Here is a 27,967-nt window from a genome sequence, read left to right on the forward strand (position 1 = left end):
AGATATAAATATTTATTCCTTTCAAGGGAGTTTTGATTGTCCTTGTTTTCTAGCTCAAACCAGTGGTGCTCTTAGGAGAGAGGAAGAAACTAAGACATATGGAATCCTACAGTGTTCTAGCCACTGGGCTATGTCTGTCTCTTGCTGGGACAAACAACCACACCACCACCTAAAAAACAAACAAAAAATCAGATAACTTCCCATAATCCCGTTGGATTTTACTTGTTATATTTACAAATGTAGGGAGCTTGGTTTTGTCATCCTTGGTGGTAACTGACCTTCGCACTGAACGTGTGTCTGTTCCATTTCCCTGCGGCGTTGTGCCTCCCACGATTCCTTGGCACCCCCTGAGCTGCTGTGTGTTTATTCACTTAATCATTTGTCACATGTTGATGAATCCCCTACCATGTGCCACTGCTGTACCATGTACTGAACTCCATACTTGAATTTTTAAAAGACAAGTAATACACCTTTGGAAGCATGCAATTTTGTGAGTAAGATAGACAAGTAATAACATGATGTGACAAGTGTAATGATATCAGCACAGTTCTCACTTAGCCTGGGTGCAGGGCTGGAGGGTGAGGAATAGGTGATGGGAACGGAAGTTAACCAAGGTCCACTCTGAGGACCTAGAGTGTGGAGGTAGAAGAGAACATGGAATGTGTGGCAGGGATTAGCCTTGCTCACCAGTATTTCCACCGTCCTCCTTTTGGACACAGCACAGATTGACCTTCTGTCCCACTGTTGTTAATTAAGGCTACATAATATGCAATAGCCAATGGAATGTGAATGCAAGTGACAAGCATTCTTTCTGGATGGGAGCTGTCATCTGTGGGTGTGGGAGTCCAGAGCACCCTGCCCCTGTCCCTGGGATGGTGGAAGGATGCCTTGTCTCAGCGATGCACCACTTAGCCATTGCTAAGGAGGAGAGCTGGCCTGCAGCGTGGCCTGGGCTCATAGAAGTTGTGACATGAGTGAAAATAAACATCTGTTGTGATCTTAAAATTGCTTTTGCTCAGAATATAAGCCAGCTTCTATGACGCAGTACAGTATGTGAGAAACAAAAAGCAGGTAGAGGGCACGAGTAGCCTGCAGTGAGGTTGGAGCAAAAGGCAGGGGTCAGATCACAGAGGGCCTTGGCTGTCTCTTGCTATTTCCTAGCTGGAATATAACACTGACTGCTTTCCAAAGTCACATCAGATTTTATTTCTTAACAGACTTAGAAATGTAGAGAGGTTCATTTTGTCATTCCCGATGATGTTGGTCCCTCTGCCTCTGTCTGTTGTAACCCTCCTCTGTTTCAGCATTCTCTACTGTAAAGGGGAAGAAGGGGGAAGAGAGCTTCCCCATGCTGGAATTCTTTTTACAGATCTTCAGGGGGCACACGCATTTCCCCAGGGACCATGGGGCTGTGCGAGACAGCAGTGCCATCAAGTGGCCCATGTAAAATCTTCCCTCCCACTGGCACTTCACCAGTGTTCCCAGCCAGGATGAGAGTGGCAGCTCTCTCACTTGCGAGTGGAAAGTTAGGGGTGCCTGATCTCCTCTCTGACAGGTGGGACACCACCAGCTGCGGGTCACCCAGGAACAAAGCACAGGTCAGGGTGCCTGGGGCTGGAGGGAGAGTGTTCTGAAGTCTGAGGGATGTTGCAGTCAAAGCTGAAAAATCAGGTTCAGAGTTGAGCCATGTGTGGATGGTGCAAGAAACAGGAAGGCCCAGTGTGGGAGGCAGTGGTTGCAGGCAAATGGGAAGTGACCTGGATTAATTACAGAGGTAGAAGGCGAATAGCTAGCGTATGTTTCTGTGGGGGACCCCAGTTCGTTTAAAAGGGCCATGTTTGAGCAGCCGGAGCTGTGAGACTTGTCTTTCATTTTCATATTACAGTCTGTGTTTTAGGGTAGTCAGGAGCCTCAGCGTGTCCAGTGGTCTAGCCTGCTGGCTGACATGGCTGGTGCAGAGAGAGTCACGCCGTCGTCCTCATCCTTTGGGATACGTGGTTCAGCTAGTTAAAATCAACTTCAGGGGAATCGGAGGAGGACAGAACAGTAGGAACTGTACACTTGGAAGTGTCTGTCCCTGGAGGAGTTTACAACAGGGAGGAACTGATGAAGAGGCATGCGGGGTTTGGGGTAGTGGATGGGAGGTGGCATTGTTACTTGTTGACACAAATTGTGCCCTCTTGTAACTAATCCTATCTGCTTCTCACTTCCCACGCAGCTGCCACAAAATGTAGGGGATTCAGGAGCCAACTCGCTGTTCCCACAGTGGGAATTCCTTGTGTGCAACTGCTGGTTGCCTTTCCCAATCCATTCTACCATTTTTCTTTATTAACAGGACTCTGGTTGGTTTGGATGGCAGTGTTTCCAGTTGAAGTACTTGCCTCCCAGCCTCTCTTGGTGTTAGAGCAGTCATTTTACACAGTCCTGGCCAAGGACAGTGAGATGGAAGTTCTTGGAGGCAGCTCCTGGGAGAGGCCTTAAAATTGGACAGACTTGGTGGGCTTAATATTTTGCTTTTTGGCCTTTCTCCTATTTTTTTGCCTGGAACGTGGAAGGCATGCCTCTCTTCGTAGGAGCCATCTTAAGGCCACAAAATAAATCTGTTAAAAATGGGAATTTAGAAGGATAGGTCCCCAGTATCATTGCAGAGTCATCATACCTGTTTAGGACCCCTGACCTTCATGGGAAAACAAACCCCACTTTGGAGAGGTTATTATGTTCAGCCAAAAGCATTCCTAACTGGTACACCCTTACCTACACTATAAAATATTCTCATTTGCCATGCTGTAGGGAACTCTGGCCAGACCTCAGCTAAACTAAGACCTTAAATAATTGGATTTTCTTCGTATCTCTGTACAAGGATGGCTGTTATTCAGAATAATAACACTGAGGCTGTACATCTTCTGGAATCATCAAACAAAATTCTGTTATAGTCAGTAGACTGTACTTATTTTAGTGGAAGTCTGCCTAATATATTTGGGAAAGATTTTTCACAATAAGGAACAAACATTAACTTTAGAATTCAATTAAAAAAACCATCTTATTCCCTAAATATTCTGGTTAATCAGCATTTTTATACCTGATAATTTTGTTTTACTCTGCTTAAAAGCTAAGTTTAAAATGAAAAAAAGATGTTATGTTCTTTCAACCAATGAGAAGTGTGAAGTTTATGAAATTACTTATTCAACTAAATCAAATTTAGGACATGAACTTAAAAGAAAGAAAAAGTAATTCAGCTTCACATCATTTTTAAGGTTAATAAAATTTATCCAGTTAATTTAAGGATATAAAGATTGCCAATATTACGCTTTTTTCAAGTAAATATCCTGAGCTAGAGCTAGCTAGTTTACAACTATATGAGTGTGTTTTTGAATTAAAGTATTTGAAAATTAAAAGTTAACCTAAAGAGATAGTAGAATGAGACAAGGTCCACCCAACAGATCTGAGTGATACTGGATATTAAAGTTCTCCAGACCTTTTAAAATTAAAATATTTATGAAGTTAAGTCCTTAAATATTAAAGGTATGATATAGCATAAGGGACACATTAGAAGGAAGATAGAACAAGTGGAAACTATTGTCCCAAACTTCCAAGTCCAATATGGTAAGCAGTAACTACATGTGGTTAATGAGAATTGCAATGTGCTGTATGTGTAAAATATACATTAGATTTCAAAGGCTTTATACAAGGAAAAGACTGTAAAACATCTCATTAAAATTGTTATATTGGTTATATGTGGAAATTATATTTAGGATATATGGGCTAAATAAAATATTAAATTCAAGCTCACCTATTTCTTTTTACTTCCTTTTCTACTAGAAACTTTAAATCTGTGGCTCTCACTCTATATATCTGTTGGCCAGTACTAGTCTACAATAAGGGATTGAAACAGACTCTCAGAGACATAGGAGAAAGCTAGTGAATAGACAGCATTGTTCTTGTAAATGAGGAAAAAATGACATTAAAAAGCAGTCAGAATTTCTAGAAAAAAATCTGCTTCCTAGAGTTCTGTGTCCACAGAGTCTCTCCTGCACAGAGCAGCCCGAGAGAACATCGTAAAATGTAAGTCAGGCCCCATCTCTCCAGCTGAGCCCTCCAAGGGCTTCTCATCTCACTGAGAATAAAACCAAAGGCCTCTAAGGGCCTGCCAGGCCCCGTAAGGTCTGGCTCCAGACCAGATGTGTCACTTACATTTCCCCTTCTTGCTCGCCCAGTGATGCTGGCCACTCTGGCCCTTTGGCTGGGTTTTGGACATGGCCATGTACTGCTCTCAGGGCCTCTGCGTGTAGGATTCGCTTTCTATGGATCCTTCTGTGACTCCCTCTCACCTGCTCAGGACTCTGCTCAGACAGGCCTGCCCTCACCTCACCATCTCTTCTCACCCACTGCACCCTCCTCACTCTCCATCCCTTTTTAATTCGTCTACCTGACACCTAACACTGTCTGGAAAAGCCATATCCAATAGTTACCTTGCCTTTATTACCACCGTATCTCCATTGCCTAGAACAGTGGTGGGAAGTAGTAGATTCTCAATAAATATTTGTCAAGCAAATGAATGAATGAAAACAATTTGAAAGAAGCAACCAAAAAAGACAGAAAAAGACTTTGGAAGGAAATACACCGCAGTGCTAATCAGATCTCTTTCTGGGGTGTTGAGAGTATGATTGATTTTAATTCTTTTCTGCTGCCTCCCCAAGCATGTCCCCTCCTTTTCCTTGTTAAAAGCGCCTTATTTTGTTCAGGCACCGCCTCTTCTACACGTGGTCATGTTTCACTCAGCCCCTCATGCTTGTCTCATATTTCTATCTGTGATTGGTTTAGGGATAAATACATGATGTAGTTCACAGCTGGTGAGCTGGGAGCAGAAGGCTGTGAAAAAGGTCATCTGGGAGGGTTTTATTGCTTAAAAAGAAGTGGTTTGTCAGAGTCCTGCTGGTTTGGTGTGTGTGTGACGCTTGGAATGGCCATTGCCATATCCTGTCCACAGAGCTGCCCGGTCCAAACACCGAGGACGGCAGAGCAAGAAGATGGCAGGAAACCCAGTCCCCGATGAAGTCACTGCGCTTGCAAATTAAGTATCTCAGAGCTGACTAACTTTGTGACTTCATGTTTGGGGAGATAAGCCATTCTCGTTGTTGAGACCGCTTTGAACTGGTTTTTTCTGAAAAGAAATTTTTCCCCAGCCAAATGTATCTAACCAATCCTATGTTATAACAAAATTCAAGCACAGCAGTCTCTGAATTATAAACCTGTCAGATGAAAGTGCAGAAGTCATAATGAGAGATACTGTTGTAGAATCTCCCTAAGGGATATGCTAGGGACACAGTTGGCACAAAATGAGTGCCCAGTACTTGGGGGAAGAACAACTCCAACAAAGACAAAACATCTTGAATTACCAACATAATTATATAAGCTTGAATTATAACACAGAAATGTGAAAAAACGATTCTGCTTTTCGTGTAATCTGTGCTGGTTCAGGCACATTTGGCGTCCTGAGTTCAATTCCATAGTCATGTTATAAGATCACTTACAGATTCTACTGAAAATAAAGACAGATGTCTGAACAAGTAATATTTTTGTCTGGGAAACTATCCCTACCCCAGTTCTTCCTCCATGTGTTTTGGGTGGAGTGGATGCCCCAGTCTGGGGTGTTGGGTGTTTTTCCTGGCCTGCATGATTTGTTCAGGGATGGATGTGTGAACTGATCAGAGCCAACAAAACATAAGAAGACATTTTCTGAGTGTGCTGGGGGAGAGCACACACTTTCGAACCAGATTGAACCATGCAAAATATAACTCTGGAGCTGCTGGGCACTGTATTGCCGTACACTGAGCTGGAGAATTAAGCCACATTGATGGATATAGAGATGAGAGTTGGAGAGAACCTGGATTCTGGTGGCATCATTTGAGCCCCCGGCTTGAGACATGCCTGAGGCATAACCTGAACTTGTTTTATTTGTGAGCCATTATACTTGCCTTCTTGCTTAATCTTGTCTGTGTGTGGGGTTCTGTCATTTCCAATGGAAAGGACCTAACCGAACAGAAGATGTGAAAAGATCACAAATGGCTGCAACCACTTGAATAGTTGTCATAGGAAAAAGATTAAGAATTAGTCTCAGTTGGTCTAAAAGAGTGATACCCATGGAAGGGACTCCATTAAAAGGTGCATTTGTCCTGGACTTAACATAAAACTTTTTAAACATTTGTGACCATCCAACAGTGCAGCTGTTTGCTTCAAGCAGCTGTGACTTCTCTGTCAGTGTATGAATTTAACTAAAAGCTAGGGATGCTCTAGGTAGAAATTTCCATATTGAGTTAGAGTCAGGGCTTCTAAGCTGTTGTCAACTAGTTTGGGTCTCCAATATAAATGGGAAACAGGGATTATACTAGACCAGGTATATGGATGTGCTTTGTAACTGATTCAGTAGAAAAGTGTGTATTGGTTAAGAGGAGGCTCTGGAGAAAAACCCATGTTTGAAACCCAGTTTTGAGCTTTATTAACTATGTGACATTGGGAGAGTAAGTTAACCTCTCGGAGCCTCAAATTCCTCATTCGTAAAATGGGGATAATAGCTACCTTTTAGGGTAAGGACTGAATCCAATGCTGTTATCACAGAGCCTGGCATTGCTGTATGCTCAGTAAGTATCAGCCAGTATTATTCAAATGCTATGAAAACATGAGGCAGAATTATTTTTGCACTTCTTGTTCTTTTAGCATAATCATTCTGGGGATGAAAGGAAAAAGTATACAATATTTCATTAAACTTACACAATGCAGGGTAGATTTCTGGGTAGACAAATGTATAAAAAGAACATTTTTTTTCCTCATACAAATAGAAAGTAAGCTTATCAGCTATGATTTTTAATTCTGGAAGGTTTTTGCTTTCGTGTAAAGACACATGTGATGTGAAACAGGACTAAGAGGAAGAAGAGAAGAATAGAAATAGCCTCTGGACCGAAGTTGTGGTGCCTTTTAGTGGTTAATGTGCTAAAGGAGGAAGGAAAAGGAGGGGGAAAATCTCTATCTCTTACTGATATATTTTGTGTATCCTAGGAGAGGAAGACAGGTAAGCTGTTAAACTCTGTGTTGGCTCGTGTAGACTACTAGTACTGAATTTTATTTCAAACTACTAATTAATGCCATTTTAAGGGAAATATTTTAAAAATGTGAGAATAAAGGATTAAAATGAAAGACAATAATAAATAACCAAATACCTGATGCCTATTTGCTGTTTTAAGGTATTACATAGACAGGAATAAAATTGTGCTGCTGTGATATGTGGCAGTTTTGTTCTTAGGAAATTGTTTTAATATCTCTGAATTTAGGAGGTTGTTGAATTGTTTTATGGTAATTTTGTCATCAGTTTTCAATTGAGATGCCTTCCTAAATACTGTTTTTAAAGATGTAATGATATATGGTTCTTACCAAGAGGATTTTCATAATTCTTTGTTTTATGTTTTAATGTACTTTGAAAGTCATTGATCTTTCTATATGGTATTTTCTTTCTCTTTTTGTTTCTTTCCTCTTTCAATTTCTTTCTCTTTTCACAGTCCACAAAAGGGATTTTCGGTTTTACTCATTTTGTTCAAAGCACTAACTCTTGACCTTTAGTGTTTTGCCATGTGGTTCTGATGTTACTGTTTTATTTTTGCTTTGGTTTTTAGAATCTAATTTTTAAAATTCCTTTTCTAAGTTAGAATACATCATTGATTTTGTAATTCTTAAAACATCTCTTGTTCATTGTTCTCATAATTATTTTAAAGTATGTATTTGGTTATAGTTAGTTGTAAGGTATAAAGCTGATTGTGTTTAAAACTTTAAACCAGAAAATGCATTTTGGTAAGTACATGCTGATTTATATTCTACTCTATTTCAGTGGAAATATATGAACATTTGTGATAGGCCTAGATTAGATAAGCAATTTAGTTCAGAAAGAAAACACATTGAAATCATGCATTCATATGCGTACATAATATGAGTCTCAAGATTAAATGCACTTGCTGGTTGATTGCTTTGGGGGAAGATTAATGGGAATGGGCAAATTAATTAACAATTATCAACAATAATGAATAGAAAAGAGAGTATAGAGTAAATTTAATTTGTAACTTGCTGTACAATTCACTTAAGGGGAAATGGTGTTTTCAAAGCATTAAATAGAGACATATGTCTTCCCCAAAGCTATACATGCCATATTTTTAGGTGCTTTTTAAAAACTTGAATATTGATGACTTTAGACTGCTAAGCATGGTATTCTTAACGTAGGAGTAAAATGATGTTTATACTCAAATAGTGCAACAGCGTGGGGTATATTAAGGAAATTTGTCTTCTTGTCCCTTCAGCAAGGATGGCTCAAGGACACACACCCTCAGTCCTTGCAGGATTTTTGTGAACTGGGCCCTAGGCTCCAGATACTGGGTGTGTTCTTGACTAATGAGAAGTAACATCAGTTCTGTGCCCTGTGTCAGTGGAGCCTTGAGTGGCTGAACACCAGCCTTTCCTAACATCTTTCCTTTTCTTCAGAGGCCAACCGAAGAAAGGACAGGTGGCCACTAAGTTTTAGGGTTCCTATCACCAAGATGCTGGAATTGTTTCATCCTTTATATGTCTGGGTATTCGCATCTGAAGTGTGGATGTCCTTGATTGGTGGATGGGGTGGGTAAGAATGTTGTTGATGCTATTTGAATTTATTTATCCTATTATTTATTGATTACTGGATAAATAAACAATGGCAAAGCCCCACAATGGAATGCTATGCAGCTCTAAAAAAACACGAGGGAGCTCTCAATGCACCCGTGTAAAAGTATCTCCAGGATATACTGTTAAGTGAACAATGCAAACTAGTGTATCCAGTATACTGTTTCATGTGTAAGAAAGTGGAAGATAAGAATACATGTTTCTATTTACTTGCCTATGTATGAAGAAAAGCTGGAGAAGTGCACAGGATTCTAATAAAAGTGATACATGTATGAGGAGGGGTGGGGAGGATGGAAATAGGATTTGAAGAAGACTTCTCAATATATACCTAATTATATTTAAATTTTTGAAGTATGTGAAGATGTTACTTATTCAGTGAAGTAAGTTAACATTAAAAAATTTAAAAAGAAAAGGTCTCCCTGGATGCATGAAGAGAATGGATTAGGAAGGAGAAGAAGAGGTCTGGAGGGCTGATTTAGAGGCCTTACGGTGATCCATGAGAAAGAATGATTCTAGAGTGGTAACCATGGAGACAGACAGAAGTGGATAGATTTTAGAGATATTGAAGAGGTAAAATAGGCAGGGCTGTGTTGATAACTGGGAGGCGAATGATGAGAGAGGAGTAGTAGTCAAGGATGACTGCCAGGTTTCTGGACCACACCCTTAGATGGATTCACAAATTAGGGAGATAGAAGGAGGCTCATTTCGTGGAGATGATGGTATATTTGGACATGTCGCGATGGGACCAGATACATATAAGGTGTTTAATAAAATCTGTTGAACAAAGGCGTGGGGAAGATATTTAGGAGCTAGCAAAGTAGAGATGTGAGGGAGGCAGTTGGATTTGTCAGTCTGGAGCTCCAAGGGGAAGTCTGGGTGAGGGATTCGAATTTTGCGATCATCAGCCAAGAGAGGTTTTTGAAGCACTGGTAATTGTTGAGGACAACTAGGAAATTAACATTAGAAAAGTGGGGTGGGGGCCCAGCCTTGAGGAATTCCAAAACATCAAGGTCAGCAAGTGGAGGACCAGGCAGCAAAGAAGACTGGGCAAGAGGGGGCAGAGGGGCGGGAAAACTGGGGGAGTGTGGCAATACTGGACCAAGGAAGGAGTCTCAAGAAGGCAGCAGTGAGTGCATACTGAGGGCTGCAGAGCTATCAGGTATGATGAGAATGGAGAGATGTCTGCGGGATCTACGAGGGTGAGTCAAAAATTATCCATACTCTGGCTGTAGAATTTATTTTAGTAAACTTTTAGAAAAGATAAATACATCATTTTTTGACATAATCTCCTTGCTATCATTACCCTTTTTCCACCTGTCAACAAGCTTTTGTATTCCATCATTAAAAAATATTTTAGGCTGAGCTGTGAGCCACGAATGCACCTGTCTTCACTTATTCATCGTAAGTGAATCTTTGTCTTATAGGACTGCTTTCAGGGGACCAAACAGGTGAAAGTCCAATGGAGCAAGATCAGGACTATATGAAGGATGCTTTAACACCTCACAAGTTTTTGCAGAGTGTCAACAGTGTGGGCAGAAGTTTGTGGGTGTGCATTGTCATGCAAGATCACAACACCCTTGGATAGCAGTCCTCTGCATTTAATCTGAAGTTTAGGCTTCAGCTCTTCAATAAGCATCTCACTGTAACGAGCACTGCTGATTGTTGAACCTTTTTCCTAATAATGTTCCAGTACTGGCCCTTGAGAGTCCCAGAAAACTGTAAGCGTCAATTTTCCAGCTGATGGTTGACTTTTGAACTTTTTCTTGGTCGGCAGCTGAGGATGTTTCCATTCCGTACTCTGCCGTTTACTCTCAGGCTCGTAGTGATGAATCCATGTCTTGTCACCAGTAATGATTCTCTTTAAGAAACTTTCATCTTCCTTAGAGTATCAGTACAAATTTTGTTTGCAGATATCCAAACACTTCTGTTTATGCTTGTCTGTGAGTTGTTTCAGTACCTGCCTCACACAAACTTTTCGAAACCTAAATCTGTTGTGGATTACTTCATTTTGAGGTGTTAAAGCATCCTTCCTATAGTCCTGATCATGCTCCATCGGACTTTCACCTGTTTGGTCCCTTGAAAGCAGCCCTACGAGGATGAAGATTCACTTATGATGAAGAAGTGAAGAGAGAGGTGCATTCATGGCTCGCAGTTCAGCCTAAAATATTTTTTAATGAGGGAATACAAAAGGTTGTTGACAGATGGACAAAGTGTATTGAAAAGCAAGGAGCTTATGTCGAAAAATGATGTATTTGTCTTTTCTAAAAGTTAATTAAAATAAATTCTGCAGCCAGAGTGCAGATAATTTTTGACTCACCCTCGTAGAGAGGGCATCAGTCATCCCAGTGGGATCTGTCTTAGAGGCCTGTTGGGTGAAAGGTGGATTACAGTGGGCTGAGAACTGCTACATCAGATACTGGCCCATCGTCTTCCCTGTCATCCTGGCTTGAAAACTGATGAGCTTCTTCAAGTCGTCCTTTATCTTTATCGCTATCCCTCATCCTCACTAAACCGTTTTCAAGCTCTATTTACTGTTTCAGCATTGTCTGTTGCTCTGTCTTCTTTTCACCACTTGTACTACCACTTCACCAATTCAGATCCAGCCAGCAACCAATGAATTCTATAAACACCTACTGTGTGCTGCTGTGCTCTATTTTATGTAGCAATAACTACCCTCTATTCTTACTTCCTTTCTCAGATGCTTTGTATTACAGCCCTCTTACTTGCTTATTGGATCGACCCAGGGTACAGCCTTATTTGCCCATTCCTTTCTTTAAAAGGGGGTTCTGAGGAAGGAAACTCAGCTATATATTTTGAGTGCCTGTTAGGTAGAGAGTGGGGCAAAAGCTTTAATTACATACATGTTCTCATGTAATCCTTACAGCGACTCATAAGATACTCTTTTCCTCTTCCTTACGCGTGAGGCAGAGAGAGCTCGGGAAGGTTAAATACCTTTTTCAGAGTACTTTAGCTAGTTAAAAGGACAGAGCCAGAATTCAGAACAGATCTGCCTGATGAAAGGTTTAGATTGTTTTAATTTTCTCTTGATGTTCAATATCATCTAGCCACTATGTAGAGATGGTACCTCTCCATGCAGCCTAGGATAAGGAAGTGGGGGAAAACAATGCCACAGAAGTTGAGAGTGGAGAGCATTTTGAGAAAGATGGTAGTCTGCAATTACACTTCAGGGAAAAGAGAAGTCAAGAGTTATCAGAAATGAGAAAAAACAATTAGAATTGGCTAAAAGGGAGGTAACCTTTTAGAGTAAACTGCTTTTGAGTGATGGCGGTGGAAACCAGATTATTGGGAGAATCAGAAGAAAGTGTGTGGGTAGGAAATAAAAGCAACTGAGATAGCCAAGGTGTTCCATAAAATTGGGGTGAAAAGGAGTGAGAACTATGGAGGGTTGAATGGAGTATAATATATACACAGTAGATGCACATGCACTTATACCTGTTAAGTGGAACAGAATAAACCTGTAAACTTGCAAAGAGAGAGAGAGGGGGAAGAGAAATAATTTAGAAGCTGGGCCTTAGAAGAGGGAAGAAAGCATAGGCCCACAGTTAGTGTTCTTTAAATACATTCTTGCACGGGGGAGGTTCATTTTATTTATTTTTTAATATTTATTTATTTGTTTGTTTGTTTGTTTATTTATGTTGGCTGTGTTGGGTCTCTGTTGCTGCGTGCCGGCTTTCTCTAGTTGTGGTGAGCGAGGGCTACTCTTTGTTGCAGTGTGCAGGCTTCTCATTGCAGTGGCTTCCCTTGTTGTGGAGCACAGGCTCTAGGTGCACGGGCTTCAGTAGTTGTGGCACACGGACTTAGTTGCTTTGCTGCATGTGGGATCTTCCCAGACTAGGGCTAGAACCCACGTCCCCTGCACTGGCAGGTGGATTCTTAACCACTGCGCCACCAGGGAAGTCCCATGGGGAAGGTTTAGATTCTGTTGAATAAAACTTCCATAGGAAACTCGTGCTTGAGATAATGGGTATCTTCAACCTAAAGGGACAAGCCAATCTCAGGTTTTAGGGAAAAGCTGGGATCCAGACACCTAGCCTGGGAGGGAGAGATGAAAGGGCTTTGAGGCTGTGATCACAGTGCACATCTGTGTTGCAGCTTGTCCCCAGCCGCACCCTGCCTTATTTTCCTCCATTGCACTCATAATTATCTGACCCTGTTATATGTTTTTACTTACTTATTTATAAGTTGCCTCTCTGCCCTACTGTCATAGATTTTTTGTCTGTTTCATTCACTATTGTATCTCCCCAGTCCTTAAAGCAGTACCTGGTGTACTGCAGATGCTTAGGATATAGTCTTTGAATGAATAAATGAATCAGTCAAGATGGAGTCAGAGTCCCCATGTGGGCATGGGATAGGTTTTAGAGATGCTTCACTTTTAGAGGCTGCGGGTGTCAAGTTAAAGCAGTAGGGTTGGACAGACTTATTCCTACTGATGAGGTGAAATGCTTGCCAGCAAATCCAATGCTTCTAAGGTCATGTGCTAGTTAGGAGAATATGGCATTGTTATGCTGTCTCAATTATCTACTGTTGCCTCATAAACCACCCGGTAACTTTACTTTTATTTATTGTTGTTTCTAATTTCCTGGGTCGGGAATTTGGACAGAGTTCATGTGGGTGGTTCATTGACTCCAAATGGCATCATGTGGGATTATTCATTGGCTGTACTCAGCTGGTGTCTAGGCTGGACTGAAAGGTCCAAGAAGGCTTCACTTACATGCCTGACTCCCCAGTGCTCCCCCACGTGGCACTGTTTCTTAAGGGGGCTAGCTTGGGCTTCCTCCCCGCATGGTGGACTCCTAAGAGGGAGTTTTCCAAGCAGTGAAGGTGGAAACTGCAGATCTCTTAGGGCTCAGCCTCAGAAGTTACACAGTATCACTTGCCCTACTCTCTGCTGGTAAAGACAAGTGGCGAGATGAGTTTAGAATAAAGGAGAGGGGAAGAGTTTACCTCTCAAAGGGAGGGGGGCAAAGAATACCTAGCCATCTTTAGCCCACCACAGCTCATTAGGAGATTATTTTGTTAGGATGCTTAGAACTGGCTTCCTCTCCCAATTTATTTCGCAATCCAAGAGATTAGTGAGAATTCAGAGAGCATATATTATTTTCAAAATGTTCTGAGAAATTGAATATTGTTAAATTTGCAGTTAATTCCAAATTTGCCAAATTCATGGAGAGATTTGTAAGGAACCAACTGACAGGTGAATGAGAGGGCCGGTTGAAATCATTATTTTTAAAAAGGCCTTGATGTAGTTTAGAGAAATAATTTAATTTTTGTGAAAATTGTGTACTCATTATAAAAATTTCCAGAAATTGTAAAAAATACAAATAAAAGAATACAAATAAAGCAACAAATAATCTAAACTCTCCCTGTGCAGAGAAAAAACCCGTGATGACATTTGGTGAGCAGCATCTTAGATGTCTCTTTATGCTTATGTCCACTTAGAAGGATGGCTGGCTATTTGGTTGGCTGACTCAACAGGCAGGTAGATAGAACATTGGTAGATTAAAAACTTATAAGAATGAGATCATACTATACATGTTATTTTCATGAAATATTAAAACTGAGTTTACTTGAATTTAAAAGAAAAAAAATGAAAAAGGAGGAAGAACTTTAGGTAAGAGCTATGAATTTTAGAGCTAGTAGTTCCTAAAAGATTGTATGAAGACTGTAGGGAAAATAGGAAAACCAGCAAGAAATTGGACTTATATATAAACTGTTTGTTAAATTTTTAGACATTATCAATTGTTCCCTGCTGTGAAAGTTGATGTGATTAGAACTCTGACACTGTATCCTATGCTATTTCCCTCCAGCTCCTGATTCTTTTGGTTTATATTATTTTTACTTTGTGAAATTTACACTCTGTTTTTCTAATATCATTCCTACAGGTGTTAGTTTCTACATTTAAACAGGTTCAGTGATAACCTGGTTTAGAATCATGGTTCTAAATTATTCAATTTGATTCATCTTTTGGTTGGATGATTTTGGTTTTCCCCCCAAAAAGGGTTTATGGGCACTATATCCCCCAAATTCTTTCATGTTTGGGAAAGTCTCCTTGTTGAGTTCATAACCTTAAATAGCAGGTATGATGTTATTGTACACTCACATCTTTCTAGACATCTTTTTAGTATGTCCTGTTACGGATTGATACTGTTGAGAACAGCTCGATATTTTCCCCCCTTGCATATTTCTCAATTTCTTTTTTCATTTCAGATGCCTGCATACATCTTTCCACATTTTGAAGTTCAGTGACTTCACCTGGATAGATCTTGTTGATGACAGTTCTGTCACTTTTTTCCCCACTGTGTTATGTCCGCTTAGATCATAACATTCAGCTCTTTCATTAGGGAAAATATCCTATATTATATCTCTGTATACTTTTTTACATATTGCACCTCTGTTTACGTTTTGTTGTTTATGTTTGTTGAGTTCTTTCTTTTCTTTGGGAACACCAGTGATCCTTAGGTTGTATTCTCTTTGTATATTTATCATCTTCTTTTTAATTGCTTGAATACATTTTCCCCTGAGTTTTATTTATTATTACCTCAAGCCTTTACTTCATGCCATTGGCTTGCTTTTCAGGTGTGTCTCTTCTTTTCCCAGCTGCTTCTAATTTATCTATTAAATCTGCACTGGTGGTGTTTAGGCCTCAATTTATTTCCTTAACTCTACGGTCCCTTTTTGTGTCTTGTTCTGCTGTTTTAACATCTCATCTTTGAGCCTTTACTTTCTTGATAACATATACTTGTTAAGGCCCTTCACAGTGAAAAGTATTTATAGGAAAACTGCTTCTATTCTGGGGGTTGTGTTTTCTTTTTGAACTTTGTTCTTTGACAGTCTTACGCATATTCAGTTGCTTCTTTCACAGGTTATTTTTGTAGAATGTTTGTACAGTTACTATAACTTTTTTTTTCCCCATCTTGCTCATTCATGGGCTATTTAAAGCTTAATGTTTGTTCTGTCATAGTGTGGTTGACTTCTTGATATTCAGCCCTATTTGATATCAGTTAACTTTATCCATCAGGCTACTATTTATTGTATCTACTTCTCTGTAGCCAGAAGGTGTAGGGTTGGGGGAAGGGAAGGGAATGGACTTCACTGCAGCTGAGTGTAGCCTTTAATGGAGGACTGTTGTTTATTCTGAATTCTCATTCAACGTCCTGTATCAGAGTTATTTCCACTAAGCTAAGGGTTACCTCTTCTGGACCTTAGTGTATCCCAGTTCAGCCCAGTGTCCTAAAAGAGAGCAAATTCTGGTTGCTTTTCTTGCCTTTGCTGAAGTGATGTGTTGGGGCTTCTGTTCATGATGGTTTTTCATTACTTTTTTTCAGGCTGGCTTCTTACCACCTCAGTTTGCTTCCAGATAGGAGGGTACTAGTCAGAATTTTAAGGATTCTATTCCCTTACCCTTTTTCTTCAGTAATGCTTCTCTGGGATATGGTGGGATTAGAAGCCCCTTGGTACAATCATACCACAGAATACATATATATATATATATATATATATATATATGTATATGTGTATGTGTGTGTACATATATATATACACACACACACACATATATATATATATATATTTCCTTTTCCGTAATCTTTGAACTTTTTGGCTAGGGTTTTATGTCATTCCTTTGTCTTATTGTTGTTGGTAAATTTTGGGCTCACTCTTTGCCTTGCCATTTCTCTCTTTCTCTGAGTGGGAAAATTCTTTGGCGGGAAAATTCAGAGTCTATTGTAAGTTCAGATACAACTGCAGTGATTAACACCAAACATAATGTAGGGGTCACTATTGATCTCCTATGTTGTTCACTTTCATGACTTTCTGTAATTACCTAAAAAACTCTTTTTGATAGTTTCTAATAGACATAAAGAGTTTAACATAGTAGGTAGCTAAAAAAACGAGTTGACAGTAAGAGAACCCTTATGTTTTTGCATTAAATGACAGAAAATTTCAGCAGAAAACCATCGCCTTATAATAGACTGTAGACAACATTAGTCTTACTGGAAGACTTGTCTCAACTTGAGTAGGTAGCAAATAGGTCTTTGTTGAGCTCCCTTGGTGGGATATTTTCTGTATCCTTAGCTTCTGTTATGCCCAAGTGTCTGTGGTAGGCAGAGTTCTAAGATGGCTCAAGATTCCCCTTCCCAAGTGTGCGTGCCCTGTGTGCTTCCTTCCTCTTGAGTGTCAGTGGGCCTGATCTAATCAGGTGAGCTCTTTTCAAAGAGGTTCTAAAGATCAGAAAGGTTGAGAGCTGCAGCCAGTACTCTCCTGCTGTTCTTGAAGGTGGCAACCTCTGTGAGTTCTGCAGCTACAGGGAAATGAATTTTGCCAACAACCCCAGGTGGTAGGAAGAGTACTCAGCCCCGGCCAGTACTTTGATTTCAGCCTGGTGAGGCACTGAGTAAAGAACCCATTGAGCTGTGTCCAGGCTTTTGACCCACAGAACTGTGAGAACATCTGTAGGATTGGTGTTAAGTCACTAAATTGTGGTAATTATGTAGCAACAATATATGAATATTTTAAAAGTACTTTTAAGTGATTTGCTTTATTTAAGTCTGATTCTCTTCCTAAAGGGAAACTCTCATTTCTTGTTTTATAATTTACTTTTTCAAAGAGGAAGCTTTTGTTATGGTTTCCAATTTTTTTTTTAATTGGGGTATGGTTGTTTTACAATGTTGTGTTGGTTTCTACTGTACAGTGAAGTGAAGTTCCCTGTGCTATACAGCAGGTTCTTGTTATCTATTTTATACATATTAGTGTATATGTGTCAATCCCAATCTCCCAATTCATCCCCCCACCCCCCACCCCACCCCAACTTTCCGCTCTTGGTGTCCATATGCTTGTTCTCTGTATCTGTGTCTCTGTTTCTGCCTTGCATACCGGTTCATCTGTACCATATATGCATTAATATACGATATTTGTTTTTCTCTTTCTGACTCACTTCACTCTATATGACAGTCTCTAGGTCTATCCACGTCTCTACAAATGACCCAATTTTGTTCCTTTTTATGGCTGAGTAATAGTCCATTGTATATATATACCACATCTTTATCCATTCGTCTGTAGATGGCCATTTAGGTTGCTTCCATGACCTGGCTATTATAAATAGTGCTCCAGTGAGCACTGGGGTGTCCAGGTTTGTGGAATTTTGTTACTTTTTTGTCCCCACTCCTCTGCCCACTTCTCTTCCTTAATACTGAGATCAGAATGGGGAATTTAGATTGTTACTGGTTTTAACTATAATTACAGCCTGGACACACTGATGAAAATGGTTAAAAAGTATAGTGGAACCCCATTTTAAAAATACCATTTGATCATGGTGTATGATCCTTTTAATGTGTTGTTGAATTTGGTTTGCTAGTATTTTGTTGAGGATTTTTGCATCTGTGTTCATCAGTGATATTGGGCTGTAATTGTCTTTTTTTGTGGTATCTTTGTCTGGTTTTGGCTTCAGGGTAATGAAATAGATAACTTATAAAGACCTACTGTATAGCACAAGGAACTCTACTTAATACTCTGAAATGACCTATATGGGAAAAAAATCTAAAAAAGAGTGGATATATGTATTTGTATAGCTGATTCACTTTACAGTACACCTGAAACTAACAGAACATTGTAAATCAACTATACTCCAATTAAAATTAAAAAAAAATAGTTTTAGAGAACAGATCAACATCCAGATCAATGGCAAATGGTAAGTCCATTGTGTTTTTTAAAAATTAATTTTTAAAATTAACCTTATTTATATACATTCTAAGCAGTGCACAAGTCATAACTACACAGCTCACTTAATTTCTACAAAATGATCATATCTATGTACACACCCAGATAAAGAAACAGAACATTTCCAGAACATGCCCTCCTCTCAAGGCAACGACTCTTCTGGCTTCTATCACCATAGGTTAGTTTTGCCTGTTTTCGGACATTGTATTCTCTTTTGGTCTTGGCTTCTTTAGCTCAGTGTTATATGTACGTGAGAATCATTCATGTTGATGTACTAGTTGGCTCATTCTTGTTGTTTTATAGAGTTTGCTGCGTAAATGTACCACAATTTACGTGCCTGTTCTACTCTTGTGGAGTTGTACTTATTTTATTCTTGTAGAGTGGGTTGGTTTTATTTGAGGTTATTACCATAAGTACTGCTTTCAACATTCTTATACATGTATTTTGATGAATGTTCACTGCATACTTAGAAGAATTGCTAGGTAGAAATATATATATATATATATATATATTTAGGGTTTTTTTTTTTCAGCTTTAGTGGGTGTTAAAAAGTGGTTTCCCAAAGTTACGACGTTAATTTAGAGTCCCACCAGCAGTGCATGACAATTACAGTTGCTCTGTAGCTTCACAAAACACTTGGTGTTATCATTTATTATTCTTACTCTTATTGTCACTGTCATCATTATTTTAAATTTTAACCAGTGTGATGCATGTTAGTATATCTGTGTGTTTTAAATTTGCGTCCCCATTATGACTCATGATGTTTAACACCTTTCCATGTGTTTATTGAAGGCCAGTAATTTTCGGGCTTTGGGTCATGCTCCATTATTGGGTCATGAAATCAAATTAGTTCATTAAGACCAGCATTTAAGAAATCTGAAGTAGAATAGCATGCAGTAGAAGGGCGTGAATTGCAAGTTGTAATGGTAAGTATGGTATAGAAAACTTTGGTTTCAGTTTCATATGTATAAATATATGCATCTGTATCTGTATACCTTCAGAGATGTATACCCATGTGTGTGTATCTGTTTCTTATTTGTATACATAAACATATATATTTGCACTGAGCGACTGTGAGAAATGTATTTCTTGTAAAAAATATTCTTGTTTCTTATTGTCAGAAAGGTTTACAAAACCCTATTGTGTATCATGCATTTAAAATCTACAACTTGATGAAGACTTAAAAACCATGCTTACCTCATTTACATTTAGCACAGTTCTGAAAGATAGAACTAATAGCTGAGATATTGGAAATATATGATTCATGACGATTTTATAGGCCAAACTGGAAGCACACCATTAAGATGAAATATATAAAGTATAAGTAAAGTCCTTCATTCAATAAGCATAAAGTCTTTGTAATTGGATGAGAGAAAATTACTCTAAAAGTACGTGGGATGAAGAACCAGAATCATCAGTCCTAACTACAGAGCCCTGAGTCTCCATACCTCTAAGGAGAATCTGTGGATGGCAGCCTGGGAGTCTGTATGTTTCCAAAGCTTCTCAGTGAGTCTGAAAATCATAATTTGGGGAACCACTGAGGTAGGCTGGGGATTGCAGTGAATTTCACCCACTATAAGGGAGGAGGTATCATGGAAGAGGTATTCGAAGTGTGCAAACCTTTTTAAGCCTAACATTCCAAAAAACGTTGTATTTCAAAGTAATTCTACCCAGTTTCCTTTACCCTGTAAATTATTATTCTATAGGAACAAAACTCAAGAGAAACCATTTAATTAAAAACCTTTATCTATAATTTCTATACAGTTAGAATGGAAGACAGGCAGCAGAGTTAATTTGCTTTATAATCCCTCTCCATGTATGTTATAACTCCCTAATCCTCTTTTTCTCTAAACCTCCACTTTAATGGAACCCCTAATGTGAGTTGCATACATTTTTCAATTACATAATACTTTGATGCCTTTGTCTCTGAGATTTGCTGTACTTTCACATTTGTATGCATTTTAAAGTAAAATTCTGAAGGCTTTATAAGCACCCTGCTTTTTAATTAAAAGTGAGCATAAAATGCTAGTGTAACAAATGTTAACCATGCATATTAGGGAATATTTAGAATCAATCTAGGTTGCTTCCCCCTCTTTCAAAGGTAAGACTTATACTATACAAGATTGGGGAGAATGAATTTATAATTTGGACAAACACTTCCCTGAATACCAATATTACTTTATATAGTAATTATGGGATTTTAAATGCCAATGAGTTCTGTTTTCTTTGTGTGAACTTATGAATGTAATAAAATGCTTTTGAAAAGCTAATCAAATAAAACTATCTAAGGTTTAATTATCAGCTTTTTAAAAAGATTTTATGCACCAGATCATCTCTGTTGCCAAAATCACTTATGTGACTTAGGAATCACAGAATCCTCATAAATGTTTTATTTTGTTTTTAGAATTAAAGTGGCTTTTAAAAAATTGTATACTGTTAAAAAATTAAGCATAAAAAAACAAGGAGAAAAATTTAACACTTACCAAATCTCTACAACTCAGATAAAATTGGCTGAGTATTAGTATTTTGGTAGATATTTTTCTAGACACCTCAGTATACACACATGTGCACACATTCATACAAACACCTAGTTTTGCATGAACAGATTAATACAATATATGATATCCTGTTACTTGTCCTTTAGAGCTAGTCATTGTTTCCTATCTACTTTTGATTGGGTGGTTTTCATATCAATAAATAGATATGTACATCATAATTTTTAGTGGTTACGTTATACACACACACACACTATACATTAATCTATTGATAGATTTTTAGGTTGCATCTTTTTCTCCTCTATTATATGTTTAGTTAACATCCTTGCACATTAATCATTTTGCACCTGTACAATTATATTCTTAAGACAAATTTCTAGAGGTCTGACTGCTGGGCCAAAAGGCAAATGTTGATGTATATTAATTACCAAACTGCCCTCCAAAACTGTTATCTCATTTGAAACTCCCACTAGCAAAATGGTAGATCACTTGTTTTTTACTCTTTCCCAATATTGGATTTTTGTCTTAAAAATTGACAAATGACCCAAAATTCTGTCATTATTTTAAAATTTGTGTATCTTTAATTATTAATGAAGTACATATTTCTGAGTGCTTACTGGATATTCTTATTTCTTTTTATTGCTTCACTATTTTTGTTGAGATGGTTTTTTTCTTACTGACCTGTAAGAGATCTGTGAAGACTGAGATATTGTTATTTGGACCACAAGTTTGTCATTTAACTTTTATTCTGTACATAGTGATTTTTAAATTAAACTAAATGTCATTTATTTATTTTTTGGGGTTTTTTTGTATAATTTTTTTGTCAAAAGTTTATCAATACATCATTTTATAGTTTCAAGCTTTTGTATCATGGTTAATAATGACCTTTGGCAGGATTGCAGAAATACTCATATTTCATCATAGTAGTCTTAGGGTTTAATTTTTTGATGTGATAATCTTTAATCCATCTGGGATTTATTTTTGAATAAGGAGAAAGATAATTCAGATTTATTTTTACCCCCATTGCCAGCCAGTTGTCAGACTTCATGAATATCTAGTCCTTTACTCTGATTTAAAATGACTTACTTTCTGATATTAAATTCCCTTATATATTTGAATATACTTCTGGGATCTATTTTGTTCTATTGATCTATTTCTGAATAATTATTATTGAGTTTTTTATTTCTGTGGCTTTATACTTTTTAAAATAAATATCCCTTCATTTTTCATCTTTTTCAGATTTTGTCTGTTTTTGAATATTTACTTGATGAACTTAAAAATCATTTGGTCAAACTAACAAAAGAAGTGCTAAGACTTTTCAACTAGAGTTATATGGTATTTTTATATTAATTGAGGGAGAATTGGCACTTTTATAATTCTGTATTTTCTTATTAAAAATTTTGCTTCTCATGGATTCAGGCATTCTCTTAAGTCTCTTAGTTGCATTTTCTGTTCTCTTCATATAGGCCCTGGTCATTTAAAAAGGTTTTTCTAGGTATTTTAATTTTCTGATTGTTGTTGTGAATGAAATTATTTTCTTCCATGATATTTTCTGATTGTTAATCGTTTTTGAGGAAGCTATTTTATTTCCAGATGCTTTAATGAGCACTCATTTTTTTTTTCTAATCATCTTTTGGTTGATTTTTAGCCTTCAAAATCCCATATACCCAGGAGACTAAAGAAGCAAATACAACTCCTTTACTGGTAGGACATTACTTGAGAAGGTTAGAGAATGCAGCCTAAAATAGGCAAGTTTATGGAATATAATTTGTATATCCAGGAAGGACTGAGTCCTCATCACTGAAATGTAATATAAGTCAGACTAAGTATATTAGAATGAGTAAGTATGCTGTTCTTACGAGATTATTTCAGATTCTGAGATGTCCTTTGATACTCAATTAATTAATCTCTCAGGATTAATCTTTGTGGATTCAATATTATTTATGTGAGCAGGAAAGAAGCTAGATTTAATTAAGCCTGAAGATATAAGTCCCTAGTTCAGTAATGAAAATGTGAAGGATGGAAGGGAAAACTGAACTGACTTCCTCAAGAATTAGAGTTTGCGAGGTTGTGAATTCCAGGCTTGCTAGTTTTTTTTATGACCCCACAAATACAATATAATTTCTTTTCTTGTCATGAGTAATCCTCCATCTTCCTCCTTCCAACAAACACCTATTGCTCTGACTACCCACCATCGCAACCCCCAGTAAGGAGGAGTAAGATGATCTGACAATGCCATCTGGTGGCCACCTAGGAAACTATATGAACTGATCTCTCTCTTTGGACCTCCAGCCTGGGTTGATACAGTATCCTGGAAGCCAGATCCAGGCTTGGGAACAGGCAATTTATGCCTGTGGCTGCAGGCAAAGGGAGAAGATAATCAAAGTCCAAGTCCTGGCAAAGGCTGCCTGAGGAAGCTGGGAGGGAGCCCAAAGGCGCCATTCGCAGGAGTTGATAGAGGGCAAGGACTAGGTCCAAAAAGAGGTCTGCAAATGAGTTCCAGCAGGAAAAACTTGGACAGAGCTCCTGAACCAAAGTAAGGAAAGGGAGGTGATTTTTTTTTTTTTTTTTTTAGTGGAACCTTTGCATTCAGCCTCAGGGCGGGGATGAGCTTGATTGTGAGCTTCCAGCAAATTCTAACACCTTTCTTCAGGGGTTTCCTCATCTTTTTTTTTTTTTTTCTCCTTAAAATTTTTTCCCCATAGTTTAAAACTCAAATAATTTCAGACTATTTCATATAAGGCCGACTCTACTTCACACTTCCCTTCTCTCGATCTTTCCCCTCTTCCTCCCTTGTTCCTCCTTCCCACCTTTCCTTTTTTCCCTTTCTTTTCAGATCTTATTCTTGAGTTCTCAGGAAAAGCTCCCTCTTTCTCATCCTTTATTCTAATCAGGAGCCAAAACATAATCCTAGTTACAGCTGAAAAACCTAGAGACAGCGCATGCGTGTCAGCTTTATCAAGGACAAAGGAAGGCAGAAATGAAATGAGGAACTGGTCCACTGACACCTGCATCCTTGGGAGGGATCAGGTGTCCCTTCAACATTACCATGAGGCTCAGTCCTCCCGTTCACCCCCTGCCTGATTTCCCCACGTGCCTGCATTCAGGATTTTTGTTTCTTTTCTTCACTGCCATATTCCCAACATTTAAAACAGCACCTGGCATATAGAAGGAGCTCTGTTGATATTTGTTGAAGGAATGAATGAATATTCTCCCTGAATAAGCAAATCTGGCTTATTCTGTTTTTACTATATTTCAATTTTGGCTTGTTATAAGTGTTGCATTGATGCTAATTTTCATTGTGAAAGCATGATTTGCAACTTTTGTGAGATAATTCAAGCATAACATGCGAGAGTATTTCTAGCACAAAAATAATTATTTTTTTAAATTCCAACCTACCAAGTCATGGTCTTCCAGAAAATAAAGTGTTGGTAAGTTGATCATTTTCTAAACCTTTCCTTTTCATGTTTCAAGAGTGTATCTTTTACATACATAAATGAAGTAAAAAAAACCAACAAAATGGCCAGCTTTTACCTATCTTGGCTTCTCACGTGCTCTTTGAATCCGCCCCCAAATAGAAGCCAAGACCATTAAATACAGAGGAGAAAGCACATTTGGAAAGCTGAAAACTACCAAGCATTTGGCAGAACATCTTGCTGACTGTGTTTTCTCTGTTTGCTGAGCCTCCTTTGCATTATAAATCCTTGATAAAAGAGACAGAGAAATAGTTATTCTCTACGTATGACTAAGCACATAGGAAGTGTGGGGTTTGCCTAATATTTTTCGGAATTATGCCCTTCCTTGTGATCCTCCTTAGAACTAGAGAGACGAGGCAGGCTGTTTTTATTTTACAGACTGTTCCTCGGCCATTACTCTTGAGGGAGAATTTTGTGGGGATAAAAAAAATGATCACTTTCTACTTTCCATTCCAAAACCCTAGGATTTCCTAAATATCTCACAGATCTCTGTGATCTTAAATAAGTGCTTTCGTTTCAGTGCAGAGGGAAAGCGAAAATGAATTCAGAGCTGGCCTGAATTAAGACAAGGAGAAGATCAGTGGGTGTATAATATCTGAGAGTGCTAGACCCTGGCTACCTCACTGAGTGGGTTACGACATCCCATTAGGCTTGACATTTTGTTCCTGGCTGATTTCAGTGGCATTGGTTATGGGGGGAAGACGAATGTTGAATCTGTAGTTCACTTACTACACAGACTGTAAGAAGCTTCAAGGTATGAAAAAAGCATGGACTAGCATTGCAAGCAGAGGGCTTAGACTGAACATTGGCAGTGCCTTCGACTCACTGTGTGACCTGGAATAAAATAGGTAACCTCTCAGAGCCTTAGTTAACCTTTCTGCAAAATAGGAATAATGACGCCTACCTGGAAGGGCTGTTGTGAAGAAGGGAGCTGCTAGGTACACAGCCTAGCCCCTGGCTGGTGGTATTCCTCACTGGATCCACTGTGATCATGGCAGTCACGTTCTTTTTCCATTTCTCTCCCAGGTACCTTGGGATCACAAGGCCACTGACCTACCCTGTGAGACAGAATGGGAAGTGCATGGCCAAGATGATCCTCTCCGTCTGGCTCCTGTCAGCCTCCATCACTTTACCGCCGCTCTTCGGCTGGGCTCAGAATGTAAATGCTGACAAGGTGTGCTTGATCAGCCAGGATTTTGGCTACACGATCTACTCCACTGCAGTGGCATTTTATATCCCCATGTCCGTCATGCTTTTCATGTACTACCAGATTTACAAGGCCGCCAGGAAGAGCGCCGCCAAACACAAGTTCCCCGGCTTCCCCCGTCCCGAGGAGCCCGACAGCATCATCTCCCTGAACGGCATGGTGAAGCTCCCGAAGGAGGTGGAGGAGTGTGCAAACCTTTCAAGACTCCTCAAACACGAAAGGAAAAACATCTCCATCTTTAAGAGGGAACAGAAAGCAGCCACCACCTTGGGGATCATCGTCGGGGCCTTCACCGTGTGCTGGCTGCCGTTTTTCCTCCTCTCAACGGCCAGACCCTTCATCTGTGGCACCTCGTGCAAAAACTGCATCCCCCTGTGGGTAGAGAGGACATTTCTGTGGCTGGGCTATGCAAACTCTCTTATTAACCCCTTTATATATGCCTTCTGCAACCGGGACCTGAGGACCACCTACCGCAGCCTGCTCCAGTGCCAGTACCGGAACATCAACCGGAAGCTCTCGGCTGCAGGCATGCACGAGGCCCTGAAGCTTGCTGAGAGGCCCGAGAGACCTGAGCTTGTGCTGTAAGGTCACTTATCACTATTTTCCTTCTATCCCCCCACCCCTTTTATGGGACTCCTTTTCGAAGCACATTGTAGAAAGCTTCCAGAATTGGTAGCAAGCTTATTTTCTACTGAGCGTATCAGATTTGAATTCAGGATACTGCAGACTCTAGTCTTCCACCGGAGAGAATTCCAAAAGCCAAAGATAGGTATTTAGTTGGATTGGAAGAAGAGACTGATGTGTGAGGAATTGCAGTCGATGTCATTGCTGACAAGAAAGGTGATGTTTTTCATCCTTTCTCTGTAAATAACATCCACATTAGGACCTTATAGCTCTAATTCTTATAACATTATCCTTTTAGTTGCTATTACTCTTAGATCCAGTAAAACTTTTTTGATGACCTCATCCTTTCCTGGTGGAAATCATGAAGGAGGTGATATTTGCGGTGGGTCTTGAATAAGGAATAGGATTAAGGGATGGCAGGGGTGGAGGTGGGTTTGGGGCTACTCGAAGCACAGGGGACAGTATGGACAGAGGGACACAAAAATGGAGGTACATAAAGAACCTGGGGTGTGTCTTCAGCGAGACCTGGAAGCTGGGTAGACTGGGGTCAGCTTGGAGGCCAGGTGGGCAAAGGGAGTGGCGGGGAGAGATGAAGGCTTTTGAGCTGGAGTGAGACAAGGTGTGTGGTATAAATAGGGGTTCACAATAGGAGAAGGGAAATGGGTAGGAGACCAATGTAAGAGAGAGGTCTCCTGTCAGGAGAGCCTGCACAAGGAGGGTGGAGGAAGAGCCCCAGGAGTCTGGCACAATATGGAGTGGTTAGTGTGGGGAGATGCCAGGAGGGAGAAAAGTCTCAAAAGCTACAGAGCTTTTAGAAAGTGCTGCCCATCTTTGGCCCTTGGGAATTGACAGAGAGTTGTTGAGTTTGTCTAGGAAGCACTAGTGACTTTCCAAGAAGCAATTACAGTAGGGTATTGGGATCTAAAAAAGGACCACAAAGGGTTAGTGGTGATAAGGAAATGGGTTTCACATGTAACACATGTGACTAAATTTGGTGTTGTAAAGAAGGAAGGAGACAATATAGCAGAGTCAGCAGGTCCAATGAAGATTTTGTTTTAAATCTGAGGGAGAGGAGATATCTTCATGTTTGAAAGCTGAGGGGAAAGAAACTGGATGGAGGAAATAGAAGGTGCTGTTGAGAGAGAGAGCAGATGTGAGAGAAGAGGTGTCCCTCTTCACTGAACCTGGTTCTCTGGAATAGACCAGAGAACCATGGACCATGAGGGACGTCCTCAGTCATCTTGTCCAATCCCTTCATTTGACAGAAGAGTTGTTACTGAGTCCTGGCGAGTGAGATGTCCCACAGTGATTAGGGTACCACTAGGTCTAGATCCCACATCACGTGAGTCTTACCTCCACATACCCTCCAGGTACTAGCCTGCCCTTACGTGTGATCAAGGGGGCCAAGGAGACCTCTGTGCTCTCAGCTGTCTCAGGAGAACAGGGTCTTGAATTGCACTCATGGATTACAGTAGACTCCAGGGTCTCCCAACCTAGGATATACCCCAAACTACTCTGAAAACCTCAAGGAACTCAGCTTGTTCTCTAACTCATCACCAGGGCAAAGGAGGCAGAAACAGCTCCCTAATATGGATAAGGGAAAACAGAGATCATCATTTCCTGTCCTAGGAACTCAAAGTTGTAAGACTACAGATATGCTAATTCTTGAGCTGTGAAATAGCTTCACAGGTATTTATTTTTACTTCTGTTACATAAACTCTTTTGTTCATATGAAA

At 39.4% G+C, this 27,967-nt stretch overlaps 1 protein-coding gene and 1 long non-coding RNA gene across 9 annotated transcripts in view; one reads left to right on the plus strand and one right to left on the minus strand.

Moving 5' to 3' along the window:
• Window positions 1–27,967, plus strand: part of HTR7 (5-hydroxytryptamine receptor 7) — a 96,532-nt gene that overhangs the window by 52,212 nt on the left and 16,353 nt on the right. For 5 of the 8 annotated variants that reach the window (XR_009053836.1, XR_009053835.1, XM_057735835.1 and 2 more), the window contains exon 2: window positions 25,427–26,188. Coding sequence is in view for 5 of the 8 variants with exons in the window: in XM_057735835.1 (XP_057591818.1) it covers window positions 25,427–26,188 (762 nt within the window). In the remaining 3 variants the exon portion in view is untranslated. Of the gene's footprint in view, window positions 1–25,426; window positions 26,194–27,967 lie in introns of all 8 variants that reach the window. The other 3 variants (XR_009053837.1, XM_057735836.1, XM_057735834.1) reach the window with 1 other exon arrangement.
• LOC130853638 (uncharacterized) lies at window positions 6,488–25,940 on the minus strand. Its single transcript, XR_009053838.1, has 3 exons — window positions 25,803–25,940; window positions 25,305–25,458; window positions 6,488–6,724 (listed from the first exon to the last, which is right to left on the minus strand). It is a non-coding gene; the product is annotated as an uncharacterized LOC130853638 (long non-coding RNA).

This window comes from Hippopotamus amphibius, chromosome 5, assembly GCF_030028045.1.
Source record: "Hippopotamus amphibius kiboko isolate mHipAmp2 chromosome 5, mHipAmp2.hap2, whole genome shotgun sequence".
Classification (NCBI taxonomy): Eukaryota; Metazoa; Chordata; class Mammalia; order Artiodactyla; family Hippopotamidae; genus Hippopotamus; species Hippopotamus amphibius.